Source organism: Oncorhynchus mykiss, chromosome 7 (assembly GCF_013265735.2).
Source record: "Oncorhynchus mykiss isolate Arlee chromosome 7, USDA_OmykA_1.1, whole genome shotgun sequence".
Classification (NCBI taxonomy): Eukaryota; Metazoa; Chordata; class Actinopteri; order Salmoniformes; family Salmonidae; genus Oncorhynchus; species Oncorhynchus mykiss.
This window is the reverse complement of record NC_048571.1, coordinates 86,788,665-86,804,846: the sequence shown is the minus strand read 5'-3', so window position 1 is coordinate 86,804,846 and position 16,182 is coordinate 86,788,665. Positions and strand designations below refer to the sequence as shown.

General features: G+C 46.4%; 1 protein-coding gene across 1 annotated transcript in view; it reads left to right on the top strand.

Annotated features, from left to right (window-relative positions):
- poc1a (POC1 centriolar protein A) overlaps nucleotides 1-16,182 on the top strand; it is a 96,746-nt gene that overhangs the window by 15,667 nt on the left and 64,897 nt on the right. The window contains exons 4-7 of the mRNA XM_036984282.1: nucleotides 1,846-2,025; nucleotides 2,359-2,466; nucleotides 5,264-5,379; nucleotides 7,322-7,455. Coding sequence (XP_036840177.1) covers nucleotides 1,846-2,025; nucleotides 2,359-2,466; nucleotides 5,264-5,379; nucleotides 7,322-7,455 — 538 coding nt within the window. The remainder of the gene's footprint in view (nucleotides 1-1,845; nucleotides 2,026-2,358; nucleotides 2,467-5,263; nucleotides 5,380-7,321; nucleotides 7,456-16,182) is intronic.

The following is a 16,182-nucleotide window of genomic DNA, read 5'->3' as shown; positions in this document are numbered from 1 at the left end:
AATATACTACACTCTCTGAGACTTGAGGAATTAACACACTCATATAATATACTACACTCTCTGAGACTTGATGAATTAACACACTCATATAATATACTCACTCTCTGAGACTTGAGGAATTAACACACTCATAGAATATACTACACTCTCTGAGACTTGATGAATCAACACACTCATAGAATATACTACACTCTCTGAGACTTGATGAATCAACACACTCATAGAATATACTACACTCTCTGAGACTTGATGAAATATTCACATGACGAGTCTGTCATGCTGCAGAGTGTTAGAGTGAAAACCTTCAGAGAGCATGGGGTAGTACCTTCTTTCACATGACACAATGGATAAGCACCTGTGCAAGAGGAACATCTACGTGAGAATGCTTTTCATAGACTACAGCTCAGCGTTCAACACCATAGTGTCCTCCAAGCTCATCACTAAGCAAAGGACCCTGGGACTAAACACCTCCTTCTACAACTGGACTTCCTGATGGGCTGCCCCCTTGTGGTGAGGGTAGGCAGCAACACGTCTGCCACGCTGATCCTCATCACAGGGGGGCCCCTCAGGGGTGCGTCCTTAGTCCCGTTGTGTACTCCCTGTTCACCCATGACTACATGGCCGCGCACGACACCAACACCATCATTAAACTTTGCTGACGACACGACGGTGGTGGGCTTGATCACCAACAACGATGAGAAAGCCTATAGGGAGGAGGTCAATGACCTGGCAGTGTGTTGCCAGGGCAACAACCTTTCCTTCAACGTCAGCAGGACAAAGGAGCTGATCGTGGACTACAGGAAACGGAGGGCCGAGCCACGCCCCCATCCGCTTCTTGACTGGTTGCATCACCGCTTGGTATGGCAACTACTTTGCATTCGACCGCAAACCGCTACAGAGGGGAGTGCGTACGGCCCAGCACATCACTGGGGCCAAGCTCCCTGTCATCCAGGACCTTTATACTAGGCGGTGTCAGACTCCAGCCACCCAAGTCATAGACTGTTCTCTCTGCTACCGCACGGCAAGCGGTTCCGATGTACCAAGTCTGGAACCAACAGGATCCTGAACAGCTTCTTCCCCCCCAAGCCATAAGACTGGTTAATACAGTTGAAGTCGGAAGTTTACATACACTTAGGTTGGAGTCATTAAAACTAGTTTACATACACTTAGGTTGGAGTCATTAAAACTAGTTTACAGACACTTAGGTTGGAGTCATTAAAACTAGTTTACATACACTTAGGTTGGAGTCATTAAAACTAGTTTACAGACACTTAGGTTGGAGTCATTAAAACTAGTTTACAGACACTTAGGTTGGAGTCATTAAAACTAGTTTACAGACACTTAGGTTGGAGTCATTAAAACTAGTTTACATACACTTAGGTTGGAGTCATTAAAACTAGTTTACATACACTTAGGTTGGAGTCATTAAAACTAGTTTACAGACACTTAGGTTGGAGTCATTAAAACTAGTTTACATACACTTAGGTTGGAGTCATTAAAACTAGTTTACATACACTTAGGTTGGAGTCATTAAAACGAGTTTACATACACTTAGGTTGGAGTCATTAAAACTAGTTTACATACACTTAGGTTGGAGTCATTAAAACTAGTTTACAGACACTTAGGTTGGAGTCATTAAAACTCAGTTGTTTAGGCTCCTGTTGTTTATGTGACAAATACAATTACATTTTGATTTAATTTTGTAATACATGTTCGAGGCCACGAAGGCCATGTGTAGAATAAGTTAAGGCCATGTGTAGAATAAGTTAAGGCCATGTGTGGAACTCAGTTGGTCAGGAAATTGGTCCTGGTGGGGGTCATAATTCCTCTGTTTCTTCCTTTCAGTAAGGGCGAGTCCACAGCATTCCGAGCCCATACCGGAACGGTACGTAGTGTCAGTTTCTCCGGTGATGGACAGACCTTGGTCACCGCGTCCGACGACAAAACTCTCAAAGTCTGGACCGTTCACCGACAGAAGTTCCTTTTCTCTCTCAACCAACACATCAACTGGGTCCGCTGTGCCAAGTACGGAACCAACAACCTGTTTTTACCCTCACAACAATGTTATTGATTACGATGTCTGTATGGAATCAACAATCTGTTTCTTAGCCTGGTCTCAGATCTGTTTGTGCTCTCTATGACAATGAACATAGGATTTAGCAAGACGGCACCAACAGATCTGAGATCAGGCTATCCGTTACTGTTTCTCTCATAACACAAACATTAAAACAGGCTTTATGTACATTTTTAAAGCATTATACAAGTTTTACAAGTTATAAGTATAGTATTTGAAATAGTGTATTTATGTTCAGTGCGTATGCCATGCGCCCCCACATTGTTGGTCCTTTCTGTCTTCAGGTTTTCACCAGACGGCAGGTTGATAGTATCGGCCAGTGACGACAAGAGCATTAAGATCTGGGACAAGACGAGTCAGGAGTGTATCCACTCATTCTATGAACATGGAGGGTAAGGCTTAATCTGTATACCGTGCGTTCGGAAAGTATTCAGAACTCTTGACTTTTGTCACATTTTGTTACGTTACAACCGTATTCTAAAATGGATTAGAATCTACACACAATACCCCATAATGACATCACAATACCCCATAATGACATCACAATACCCCATAATGACATCACAATACCCCGTAATGACAAAAGAAAAACAGGTTTTTAGAAAGGTTTCAAATTAAAAGGAAGTTTTAAAACTGAAAAATACATTGACATAAGTATTCAGACCCTTTGCTCTGTTCTTTATTGAAGCACGTTTGGCAGTGATTACAGCCTTGAGTCTTCTTTGGTATGACGCTACAAGCTTGGCACACCTGTATTTGGGGAGTTTCTCCCATTCTTCTCTGCAGAACCTCTCAAGCTCTGTCAGGTTGGATGGGGAGGGTCGCTGCACAGCTATTTTCAGGTCTCTCCAGAGATGTTAGATCGGGTTCAAGTCCGGGCTCTGGCTGGGCCACTCAAAGACATTGAGACTTGTCCCAAAGCCACTCCTGCGTTGTCTTGGCAGTGTGCTGTTGTCCTGTTGGAAGGTGAACCTTCGCCCCAGTCTGAGGTCCTGAGCACCCGAGCATATTTTCCTCAAGGATCTCTTTGCAATTTGCTTCTTTCCCTTGATCCTGACTAGTCTCCCAGCCCCTGCTGTTGAAAAACATCCCCACAGCGTGATGCTGCCACCACCATGCTTCACCGTATTGATGATGCCAGGTTTCTTCAAGATGTGACGCTTGGCATTCAGGCCAAAGAGTTCAATCTTGGTTTCATCAGACCAGAGAATCTTGTTTCTCATGGTCTGAGAGTCTTTAGGTGCCTTTTGGCAAACTCCAAGAGGGCTGTCATGTGCCTTTTACTGAGGAGTGGCTTCCGTCTGGTCACTCTACCATGATGGACAGATTGGTGGAGTGCTGCAGAGATGGTTGTCCTTCTGTAAGTTTCTCCCATCTCCACAGAGGAACTCTGGAGCCACATCAGAGTGAACATTGGATTCTTGGTCACCTCCCTGACCAAGGCCCTTCTCCCCCGATTACTCAGTTTGGCCGAGCGGCCAGCTCTAGGAAGAGTCTTGGTGGTTTCAAACTTCTTTCATTTAAAAATGAGGAATTTACCACAGGTGTACTCCAAATTGTAGAAACATCTCAAGGATGATCAATGGAAACAGGATGTACCTGCAAGTCTCATAGCAAAGGTTCTGAATACTTATGTAAATAAGGTATTTTTGTTTTTTATGTTTCATAAATTTGCAAACATTTCTACAAACCATTGTCATTTGGGGTATTGCATGTAGATTAATTGTTAATTTAATCCGTTTTAGAATAAGGCTGTAACGTAACAAAATGTGGAAATGAATACTTCCGAATGCACTGTGTGTATTCTGTGTATGTATAAAGTGTGTATGTATCTCTCTCGATCACACACACACACACACACACACACACACACACACACACACACACACACACACACACACACACACGTTTTGACACCTACTCATTCAAGGGTTTTCTTTATTTGGACTATTTTCTACATTGTAGAATAATAATGAAGACATCAAAACTATGAAATAACACATATGGAATCATGTAGTAACCAAAAAGGTTTAAACAAATCAAAATATATTTTTTATATTTGAGATTATTTTTAAAGTAGCCACCCTTTGCCTTGATGACAGCTTTGCACACTCTTGGCGTTCTCTCAACCAGCTTCATGAGGTAGTCACCTGGAATGCTTTTCAATTAACAGGTGTGCTTGTTAAAAGTACATTTTTGGCATTTCTTTCCTTAATGCGTTTGAGCCAATCAGTTGTGTTGTGACAAGGTAGGGGTGGTATACAGAAGATATCCCTATTTGGTAAAAGACCAAGTCCATATTATGGCAAGAACAGCTCAAATAAGCAAAGAGAAACAACAGTCCATCATTACTTTAAGACATGAAGGTCAGTCAATATGGAGCATTTCAAGAACTTTTACAGTTTCTTCAAGTGCAGTGAATGTTTCTTCGCAAAAACCATCAAGAGCTATGATGAAACTGGCTCTCATGAGGACCGCCACAGGAAAGGAAGACCCAGAGTTCCCTCTGCTGCAGAGGATAAGTTCATTAGAGTTACCAGCCTCAGATGGCAGTCCAAATAAATACGTCAGAGTTCAAGTAACAGATACATCTCAACATCAACTGTTCAGAGGAGACTGTGTGAATCAGGCCTTCATGGTTGAATTGCTGCAGGGAAAACACTACTAAAGGACACCAATAGGAAGAAGAGACTTGCTTGGGACAAGAAACACGAGCGATGGACATTTAGATTGGTGGATATCCGTCCTTTGGTCTGATGAGTCCAAATTTGAGATTTTTGGACTTTTGGATTCATCCAAAAATGTCTTTGTGAGACGCAGAGTAGGTGAACGGATGATGTCCGGATGTGTGGTTCCCACCGTGAAGCATGGAGGAGGAGGTGTGATGTCTTTGTGAGACGCAGAGTAGGTGAACGGATGATGTCCGGATGTGTGGTTCCCACCGTGAAGCATGGAGGAGGTGGTGTGATGTCTTTGTGAGACGCAGAGTAGGTGAACGGATGATGTCCGGATGTGTGGTTCCCACCGTGAAGCATGGAGGAGGAGGTGTGAGGGAATTCTTACTTGGATTAAATGTCAGGAATTGTGAAAAACTGAGTTTAAATGTATTTGGCTAATGTGTATGTAATCTTCTGACTTCAACTGCATATGCTATGTCGACAGATTGTCTGTTTCTGTCCTGTTTTCTAGGTGTGTGAACTATGTCGACTTCCATCCCAGTGGAACATGCATTGCTGCTGCTTGCACAGACAACACTGTCAAGGTCTGGGACATCAGGACCAACAAATTACTGCAGCATTACCAAGGTAAGGGGCAGAGTAATAATATGGACCACAGCTAGGCAGGGTGAGAGTCAGGGAAGGACCTCCAAAACCGGAGGAATATAGACCACAGCTTGGCAGGGTTAGAGTCAGGGAAGGACCTCTAAAACCAGAGGAATATGGACCACAGTTTGGCAGGGTTAGAGTCAGGGAAGGACCTCCAAAACCAGAGGAATATGGACCACAGCTTGGCAGGGTTAGAGTCAGGGAAGGACCTCTAAAACCAGAGGAATATAGACCAGAGCTTGGCAGGGTTAGAGTCAGGGAAGGACCTCCAAAACCAGAGGAATATAGACCAGAGCTTGGCAGGGTTAGAGTCAGGGAAGGACCTCCAAAACCAGAGGAATATGGACCACAGCTTGGCAGGGTTAGAGTCAGGGAAGGACCTCCAAAACCAGAGGAATATGGACCACAGCTTGGCAGGGTTAGAGTCAGGGAAGGACCTCCAAAACCAGAGGAATATAGACCAGAGCTTGGCAGGGTTAGAGTCAGGGAAGGACCTCCAAAACCTGTTGAAAGTGCACTACTTTCTTTAAACAACTTTTTCTAAAAATGGATTTGCCAAAGCACTTTGATAATACTTTTAATTTCCTAACCGAACTGCTGTTATGTAAAATGTAACACTAGAGGACCGGCATTATTATTCACAGTAATTATAGACGACACAAGGGGAGACGACGAAGGCTTTTGTCTCCACTCCCGGCCCTAGTCAGAGCAGAGAGTTGGCTCAGTCTACCCTGGAACGTGGAGGGTAAGGCTTAATCTGTAGTGAACTAGCCCTGGAACGTGGAGGGTAAGGCTTAATCTGTAGTGAACTACACTGGAACATGGAGGGTAAGGCTTAATCTGTAGTGAACTACTCCTGGAACGTGGAGGGTAAGGCTTAATCTGTAGTGAACTACCCTGGAACGTGGAGGCTAAGGCTTAATCTGTAGTGAACTACCCTGGAACGTGGAGGGTAAGGCTTAATCTGTAGTGAACTAGCCCTGGAATGTGGAGGGTAAGGCTTAGTCTGTAGTGAACTACACTGGAACATGGAGGGTAAGGCTTAATCTGTAGTGAACTAGCCCTGGAACGTGGAGGGTAAGGCTTAATCTGTAGTGAACTACACTGGAACATGGAGGGTAAGGCTTAATCTGTAGTGAACTACTCCTGGAACGTGGAGGGTAAGGCTTAATCTGTAGTGAACTACACTGGAACATGGAGGGTAAGGCTTAATCTGTAGTGAACTAGCCCTGGAACGTGGAGGGTAAGGCTTAATCTGTAGTGAACTAGCCCTGGAACGTGGAGGGTAAGGCTTAATCTGTAGTGAACTAGCCCTGGAACGTGGAGGGTAAGGCTTAATCTGTAGTGAACTACACTGGAACATGGAGGGTAAGGCTTAATCTGTAGTGAACTACTCCTGGAACGTGGAGGGTAAGGTTTAATCTGTAGTGAACTACCCTGGAACGTGGAGGCTAAGGCTTAATCTGTAGTGAACTACCCTGGAACGTGGAGGGTAAGGCTTAATCTGTAGTGAACTAGCCCTGGAACGTGGAGGGTAAGGCTTAGTCTGTAGTGAACTACCCTGGAACATGGAGGGTGAAGCTTAATCTGTAGTGAACTACACTGGAACATGGAGGGTAAGGCTTAATCTGTAGTGAACTACCCTGGAACGTGGAGGCTAAGGCTTAATCTGTAGTGAACTACCCTGGAACGTGGAGGCTAAGGCTTAATCTGTAGTGAACTACCCTGGAACGTGGAGGGTAAGGCTTAATCTGTAGTGAACTACACTGGAACATGGAGGGTAAGGCTTAATCTGTAGTGAACTACACTGGAACATGGAGGGTAAGGCTTAATCTGTAGTGAACTACCCTGGAATATGGAGGGTAAGGGGGGGGTGTTTCCGGTGTAATAATGCGGTATCCGGTTGAATGTGTGTTTCCAGTTCACAGTGGAGTAGTGAACGGTCTATCCTTCCATCCATCTGGTAACTACCTGATAACAGCCTCTAATGACTCCACTATGAAGATACTGGACCTGCTGGAGGGACGGCTGCTCTACACACTGCACGGACACCAGGTAGACTACACACACACACACACACACACACACTGCACAGACACCAGGTAGACTACACACACGCACAGACTCACACTCTAGATTTTCCTTTCACTTTTTTCTACTTCAGACCTGGAAAGAAATGTGATTTATTTATGTTGGGTGAGTCTCCTCTTTATAGCTGTATGTCTGAACGATCCCTGTAAAGTAGACCTTTATAAATATCAAGGAAGCTGTCTACCCACTGCCACTGAGTCATGGTGAGAGGAGAGGAGGAAGGTTCTCTTCATACTGCTGTCTGGCTGGGAGGGGGGAGGAGGGGAAGGGAGGAGGGGAGGGTGAGGAGAGGAGGAAGGTTCTCTTCATACTGCTCTCTGGCTGGGAGGGGGGAGGAGGGGAAGGGAGGAGGGGAGGGTGAGGAGAGGAGGAAGGTTCTCTTCATACTGCTCTCTGGCTGGGAGGGGGGAGGAGGGGAAGGGAGGAGGGGAGGGTGAGGCGAGGAGGAAGGTTCTCTTCATACTGCTCTCGGTCTGGGAGAGAAGGGAGGAGGGGAAGGTTCTCTTCATACTGCTCTCTGGCTGGGAGGGGAGGGCAGGAGGGAGGGGAGGGGAGAGGAGGAAGGTTCTCTTCATACTGCTCTCTGGCTGGGAGGGGAGGGGTGGAGGGGAATGGAGGAGGGGAGGAAGGTTCTCTTCATACTGCTCTCTGGCTGGGAGGGGGGAGGAGGGGAAGGTTCTCTTCATACTGCTCTCTGGCTGGGAGGGGAGGGCAGGAGGGAGGGGAGGGGAATGGAGGAGGGGAGGAGCGTTCTCTTCATACTGCTCGCTGGCTGGGAGGGGAGGGGGAGGAGAGGAGAGGAGGGGAGGAAGGTTGTCTTTATACTGCTCGCTGGCTGGGAGGGGAGGAGAGGAGAGGAGGGGAGGAAGGTTCTCTTCATACTGCTCTCTGGCTGGGAGGGGAGGGGAAGGGAGGAGGGGAGGAGGGTGAGGAGAGGAGGAAGGTTCTCTTCATACTGCTCTCTGGCTGGGAGGGGGGAGGAGGGGAAGGGAGGAGGGGAGGGTGAGGAGAGGAGGAAGGTTCTCTTCATACTGCTCTCTGGCTGGGAGGGGGGAGGAGGGGAAGGTTCTCTTCATACTGCTCTCTGGCTGGGAGGGGAGGGGTGGAGGGGAATGGAGGAGGGGAGGAAGGTTCTCTTCATACTGCTCTCTGGCTGGGAGGGGGGAGGAGGGGAAGGTTCTCTTCATACTGCTCTCTGGCTGGGAGGGGAGGGCAGGAGGGAGGGGAGGGGAGAGGAGGAAGGTTCTCTTCATACTGCTCTCTGGCTGGGAGGGGGGAGGAGGGGAAGGTTCTCTTCATACTGCTCTCTGGCTGGGAGGGGGGAGGAGGGGAAGGTTCTCTTCATACTGCTCTCTGGCTGGGAGGGGAGGGCAGGAGGGAGGGGAGGGGAATGGAGGAGGGGAGGAGGGTTCTCTTCATACTGCTCGCTGGCTGGGAGGGGAGGGGGAGGAGAGGAGAGGAGGGGAGGAAGGTTCTCTTTATACTGCTCGCTGGCTGGGAGGGGAGGAGAGGAGAGGAGGGGAGGAAGGTTCTCTTCATACTGCTCTCTGGCTGGGAGGGGGGAGGAGGGGAAGGTTCTCTTCATACTGCTCTCTGGCTGGGAGGGGAGGGGGAGGAGAGGAGAGGAGGGGAGGAAGGTTCTCTTTATACTGCTCTCTGGCTGGGAGGGGGGAGGAGGGGAAGGTTCTCTTCATACTACTCGCTGGCTGGGAGGGGAGGGGGAGGAGAGGAGAGGAGGGGAGGAAGGTTCTCTTTATACTGCTCGCTGGCTGGGAGGGGAGGAGAGGAGAGGAGGGGAGGAAGGTTCTCTTCATACTGCTCTCTGGCTGGGAGAGGAGGGGAGGAAGGTTCTCTTTCTCTATTATGTCTGTCTTTCTGTCTCTCTCTCTGATCATGTCTCTCTTGCTCTGTTATATCTCTCTCTCTCTCTCTCTCTCTCTCTTTCTCTGTTATCTCTCTCTCTCTCTCTCTCTGTTATGTCTCTCTGTCTTTCTGTCTCTCTCTCTCTCTCTCTCTTTCTCTCTCTCAATTCAATCCAATTCAATTTGCTTTATTGGCATGACGTAAACAATGTACATATTGCCAAAGCTTACTTTGGATATTTACAATATGAAAAATAATGAGAATCAAAATTGTCAACGGGACAACAGTAAGAACAATAACCAAGGGTCAAAATAACCATACATTCAATAAGCATACAGTAGAGTACAGGTTGATTGGTCTGTCAGACACTGTCCCTCAATTTATGGCAGGCAGCAATGTAGTGCGCTGCCAACCCACAGCTCTCTGCGTCCTCCCCCAACAACAATCGTCTCTCTGTCTCTGTTATGTCTCTCATCTCTCAATTCAATTTAAGGGCTTTATTGGGTAACCTGTGTTAACATTGCCAAAGCAAGTGATGTAGATAATAAACAAAAGTGAAATAAACAATAAAAGTGAACAGTAAACATGACACTCACAGAGGTTCCAAAAGAATAAAGACATTTAAAATGTCACAAATTATATATTCAGTGGTGTAACGATATGCAAATGGTTAAAGTACAAAAGGGAAAATAAATAAGCATAAATATGAGTTGTATTTACGATGTTGTTTGTTCTTCACTGGTTGCCCTTTTCTTGTGACAACAGGTCACAAATCGTGTTGCTTTGATGGCACAGTGTGGTATTTCACCCAGTAGACATGGGAGTTTTCGAATTCTTTGTGGATCTGTGTAATCTGAGGGAAATATGTCTCTCTAATATGGTCATACATTTGGCAGGAGGTTAGGAAGTGCAGCTCAGTTTCCACCTCATTTTGTGGGCCGTGTGCACATAGCCTGTCTTCTCTTGAGAGCCAGGTCTGCCAATAGCAAGGATATGCTCACTGAGTCTGTAAATAGTCAACGTTTTCCTTAAATTTGGGTCAGTCACGGTGGTCAGGTATTCTGCTGCTGTGTACTCTCTGTTTAGGGCCAAGTAGCATTCTACTAGGGTGCTGCAGACTGTTCTAGTGCCCTCGCCAATTCGTTGATATATATATATATATATCCACTTCATCTGACCACTTTTTTATTGACTGAGTTACTGGTACTTCCTGCTTTAATTATTTTTTTGTAAGCAGGAATCAGGAGGATAGAATTATGGTCAGATTTACCAAATGGAGGGTGAGGGAGAGCTTTGTACACATCTCTGTCTGAGGAGTATAGGTGGTCTGGAGGGAGAGCTTTGTACGCGTCTCTGTCTGAGGAGTATAGGTGGTCTGGAGGGAGAGCTTTGTACACATCTCTGTCTGAGGAGTATAGGTGGTCTGGAGGGAGAGCTTTGTACACATCTCTGTCTGAGGAGTATAGGTGGTCTGGAGGGAGAGCTTTGTACACATCTCTGTCTGAGGAGTATAGGTGGTCTAGAGGGAGAGCTTTGTACACATCTCTGTCTGAGGAGTATAGGTGGTCTGGAGGGAGAGCTTTGTACACATCTCTGTCTGAGGAGTAAAGGGGGTCTGGAGGGAGAGCTTTGTACACATCTCTGTCTGAGGAGTATAGGTGGTCTAGAGGGAGAGCTTTGTACACGTCTCTGTCTGAGGAGTATAGGTGGTCTGGAGGGAGAGCTTTGTACACGTCTCTGTCTGAGGAGTAAAGGGGGTCTGGAGGGAGAGCTTTGTACACGTCTCTGTCTGAGGAGTAAAGGTGGTCTAGAGGGAGAGCTTTGTACACATCTCTGTCTGAGGAGTATAGGTGGTCTGGAGGGAGAGCTTTGTACACGTCTCTGTCTGAGGAGTAAAGGGGGTCTAGAGGGAGAGCTTTGTACACATCTCTGTCTGAGGAGTATAGGTGGTCTGGAGGGAGAGCTTTGTACACATCTCTGTCTGAGGAGTAAAGGGGGTCTGGAGGGAGAGCTTTGTACACATCTCTGTCTGAGGAGTATAGGTGGTCTAGAGGGAGAGCTTTGTACACATCTCTGTCTGAGGAGTATAGGTGGTCTGGAGGGAGAGCTTTGTACACATCTCTGTCTGAGGAGTAAAGGGGGTCTGGAGGGAGAGCTTTGTACACATCTCTGTCTGAGGAGTATAGGTGGTCTAGAGGAAGAGCTTTGTACACGTCTCTGTCTGAGGAGTAAAGGGGGTCTGGAGGGAGAGCTTTGTACACATCTCTGTCTGAGGAGTAAAGGTGGTCTAGAGGGAGAGCTTTGTACACGTCTCTGTCTGAGGAGTATAGGTGGTCTGGAGGGAGAGCTTTGTACACATCTCTGTCTGAGGAGTATAGGTGGTCTAGAGGGAGAGCTTTGTACACATCTCTGTCTGAGGAGTAAAGGGGGTCTAGAGGGAGAGCTTTGTACACATCTCTGTCTGAGGAGTATAGGTGGTCTGGAGGGAGAGCTTTGTATGCGTCTCTGTCTGAGGAGTAAAGGTGGTCTAGAGGGAGAGCTTTGTACACGTCTCTGTCTGAGGAGTATAGGTGGTCTAGAGGGAGAGCTTTGTACACATCTCTGTCTGAGGAGTATAGGTGGTCTGGAGGGAGAGCTTTGTACACATCTCTGTCTGAGGAGTAAAGGTGGTCTAGAGGGAGAGCTTTGTATGCGTCTCTGTGTGGAGTAAAGGTGGTCTGGAGGGAGAGCTTTGTACACATCTCTGTCTGAGGAGTATAGGGGGTCTAGAGGGAGAGCTTTGTACACGTCTCTGTCTGAGGAGTATAGGTCGTCTGGAGGGAGAGCTTTGTACACGTCTCTGTCTGAGGAGTATAGGTGGTCTGGAGGGAGAGCTTTGTACACATCTCTGTCTGAGGAGTATAGGTCGTCTGGAGGGAGAGCTTTGTACACGTCTCTGTCTGAGGAGTATAGGGGGTCTGGAGGGAGAGCTTTGTACACGTCTCTGTCTGAGGAGTATAGGGGGTCTGGAGGGAGAGCTTTGTACACGTCTCTGTCTGAGGAGTATAGGGGGTCTGGAGGGAGAGCTTTGTACACGTCTCTGTCTGAGGAGTAAAGGTGGTCTAGAGGGAGAGCTTTGTATGCGTCTCTGTCTGAGGAGTAAAGGTGGTCTAGAGGGAGAGCTTTGTATGCGTCTCTGTGTGGAGTAAAGGTGGTCTAGAGGGAGAGCTTTGTACACGTCTCTGTCTGAGGAGTATAGGTGGTCTAGAGGGAGAGCTTTGTACACATCTCTGTCTGAGGAGTATAGGTGGTCTAGAGGGAGAGCTTTGTACACGTCTCTGTCTGAGGAGTAAAGGTGGTCTAGAGGGAGAGCTTTGTACACATCTCTGTCTGAGGAGTATAGGGGGTCTGGAGGGAGAGCTTTGTACACATCTCTGTCTGAGGAGTGTAGGTGGTCTGGAGGGAGAGCTTTGTATGCGTCTCTGTGTGGAGTAAAGGTGGTCTAGAGGGAGAGCTTTGTACACATCTCTGTCTGAGGAGTATAGGTGGTCTAGAGGGAGAGCTTTGTTCACGTCTCTGTCTGAGGAGTATAGGTGGTCTGGAGGGAGAGCTTTGTACACGTCTCTGTCTGAGGAGTAAAGGGGGTCTGGAGTTTTTTCCCCTCTGGTTGCACATTTAACATGCTGATAGAAATGAGGTAAAACTGATTTAAATTTCCCTGCATTAAAATCCCCGGCCACTAGGAGCGCCACCTCTGGATGAGCGTTTTCTTGTTTGCTTATGGCTGAATGCAGCTCATTTAATGCGGTCTTAGTGCCAGCCTCTGACTGTGGTGGTATGTAAACAGCTACAAAGAATACAGACTCTCTTGGTAGATGGTGTGGTCTACAGCTTATCATGAGATACTCTACCTCAGGTGAACAATAGCTCGAGACTTCCTTAGATATCGTGCATCAGCTGTCATTTACAAAAATACATAGTCCGCCACCCCTTGTCTTACCAGACACTGCTGTTCTAGCCTGCCGATACACCATATAACCAGCCAGCTGCATGTTGATAGTGTCGTCGGTCAGCCGCAACTCCGTGAAGTATAAGATGTTACAGTTTTGAATGTCCCTTTGGTAGTTTAATCTTCCCTGTAGGTCATCTATTTTATTCTCCAAAGATTGCACGTTTGCCAGCAGAATGGAAGGAAGTGGGGGTTTATTTGATCGCCTATGATTTCTCAGAAGGCAGCCTGCCCTCCAGCCCCTTTTTCTCCACCTCTTCACGCAAATCACGGCGATCTGTTCCCGAGAAAGCAGTATTCTTGTTCGCGTCAGGCTCGTCAGACTCGTTAAAGGAAAAAAAGGATTCTGCCAGTCCGTGGTGAGTAATCGCAGTCCTGATGTCCAGAAGTTAATTTCGGTCATAAGGGACAGTGGCGTAAAAGATTATGTACAAAATTTGTAAATAACATTTAAAAAAAGTTACAAACAACGCAAATAAACGGAACCCCACCCCCCGCACCGTCGGTTTGGGTCACGTCTGCCTTCTTGTCATTTTATGTCTGTCTCTCTCTGTTACAGTGTGAAAATGGGCAAATTAATTCATCCCCCTTGGCATTTTTCCTATTTTGTTGCCTTACAACCTGTAATTTAAATGGATTTTTACTTGGATTTCATGTAATTAACATAGTAAATAGTCCAAATTGGTGAAGTGAAATGAAAAAAAAAAGACTCACCCATTTGGAATGAAGTCCTAAATAAGTGGCACCACCAAGCAAGTGGCACCATGAAGACCAAGGAGCTCTCCAAACAGGTCAGGGACAAAGTTGTGGAGAAGTACAGATCAGGGTTGGGTTAGAAAAAAATATCAGAAACTTTGAACATCCCACAGAGCACCATTAAATCCATTATTAAAAAATGGAAAGAATATGGCACCACAACAAACCTGCCAAGAGAGGGCCGCCCACCAAAACTCACGGACCAGGCAAGGAGGACATTAATCAGAGAGGCAACAAAGAGACCAAAGATAACCCTGAAGGAGCTGCAAAGCTCCACAGCGGAGATTGGAGTATCTGTCCATAGGACCACTTTAAGCCGTACACTCCACAGAGCTGGGCTTTACGGAAGAGTGGCCTGAAAAAGGCCATTGCTTAAAGACAAAAATAAGCAAACAAGTTTGGTGTTCGCCAAAAGGCATGGGGGAGACTCCCCAAACATATGGAGAATGTACTCTGGTCAGATGCGACTAAAATTGAGCTGTTTGGCCATCAAGGAAAACTCTATGTCTGGCGCAAACCCAACACCTCTCATCACCCCGAGAACACCATCCCCACAATGAAGCATGGTGGTGGCAGATGTTTTTCATTGGCAGGGTCATGCTGTGGGAAACTGGTCAGAATTGAAGGAATGATGGATGGAGCTAAATACAGGGATATTCTTGAGGGAAACCTGTTTCAATCTTCCAGAGATTTGAGACTGTGAACCTGTGCAGAAGATTTAGGTGCTGCTGTAGGCCCTCCTTGGTTGGTGACAGAAGCACCAGATCATCAGCAAACAGTAGACATTTGACTTGGGATTCTAGTAGGGTGCTGCATATCGTTGATATATATGTTGAAGAGGGTGGGGCTTAAGCTGCATCCCTGTCTCGCCCCACGACCCTGTGTGAATAAATTTGTGTGTTTTTGGCCAATTTTAACCGCACACTTGTTGTTTGTGTACATGGATTTTATAACGTTGTATCTTTTACCCCCAACACCACTTTCCATCAATTTGTATAGCAGACCCTCATGCCAAATTGAGTCGAAGGCTTTTTTGAAATCAACAAAGCATGAGAAGACTTTGCCTTTGTTTTGGTTTGTTTGGTTGTCAATTAGGGTGTGCAGGGTGAATACATGGTCTGTTGTACGGTAATTTGGTAAAAAGCCAATTTGACATTTGCTCAGTACATTGTTTTCATTGAGGAAATGTACAAGTCTGCTGTTAATGATAATACAGAGGATTTTCCCAAGGTTACTGTTGATGTTGACGCTCTCTCTGTCTCTCTCTTTCTCTATCTCTCTCTCTGTTATGTCTGTTATCTCTCTCTGTCTCTCTCTCTCTGTCTCTCTCTCTGTCTCTCTCTCTCTCTCTCTCTCTCTCTCTCTCTCTCTCTCTCTCTCTCTCTCTCTCTCTCTCTCTCTCTCTCTCTCTCTCTCTGTGTTATGTCTGTTATCTCTCTCTGTCTCTCTCTCTCTCTCTCTCTCTCTCTCTCTCTCTGTCTCTCTCTCTCTCTCTCTCTCTCTCTCTCTCTCTGTGTTATGTCTGTTATCTCTCTCTGTTTTGTCTGTTATCTCTCTTTCTCTCTGTCTCTTTTTACTCTCTTTCACATATGTTATTTTTCTCTCCTTCTCTTCCCTCTTTTTATAATTCTTCTCTTCTCCCGTTTAGAATGCTGTATGAGCCTCAAAGATAAGTGTTTTTATTTTAGCAGTAGGTTTGGAAGAGGCACTCCTTTGTGCTGGGGAAGTAGGTAGTGTTGTCACGATGACTTCTCACCTTCAAATATCTGTCTCTGTCAACCCACATGGTGTATTCTGATGCTGTGTGTGTGTGTTCCACCTTCTGTCTCTGTCAACCCACGTGGTGTATTCTGATGCTGTGTGTGTGTGTTCCACCTTCTGTCTCTGTCAACCCACGTGGTGTATTCTGATGCTGTGTGTGTGTTCCACCTTCTGTCTCTGTCAACCCACATGGTGTATTCTGATGCTGTGTGTGTGTTCCACCTTTTAAATTGATTTTTGACCTTTATTTAACTAGGCAAGTCAGTTAAGAACAAATTCTTATTTACATGTCCCGGGTGACCAGGAGGGGCTGGTGTCTCGTA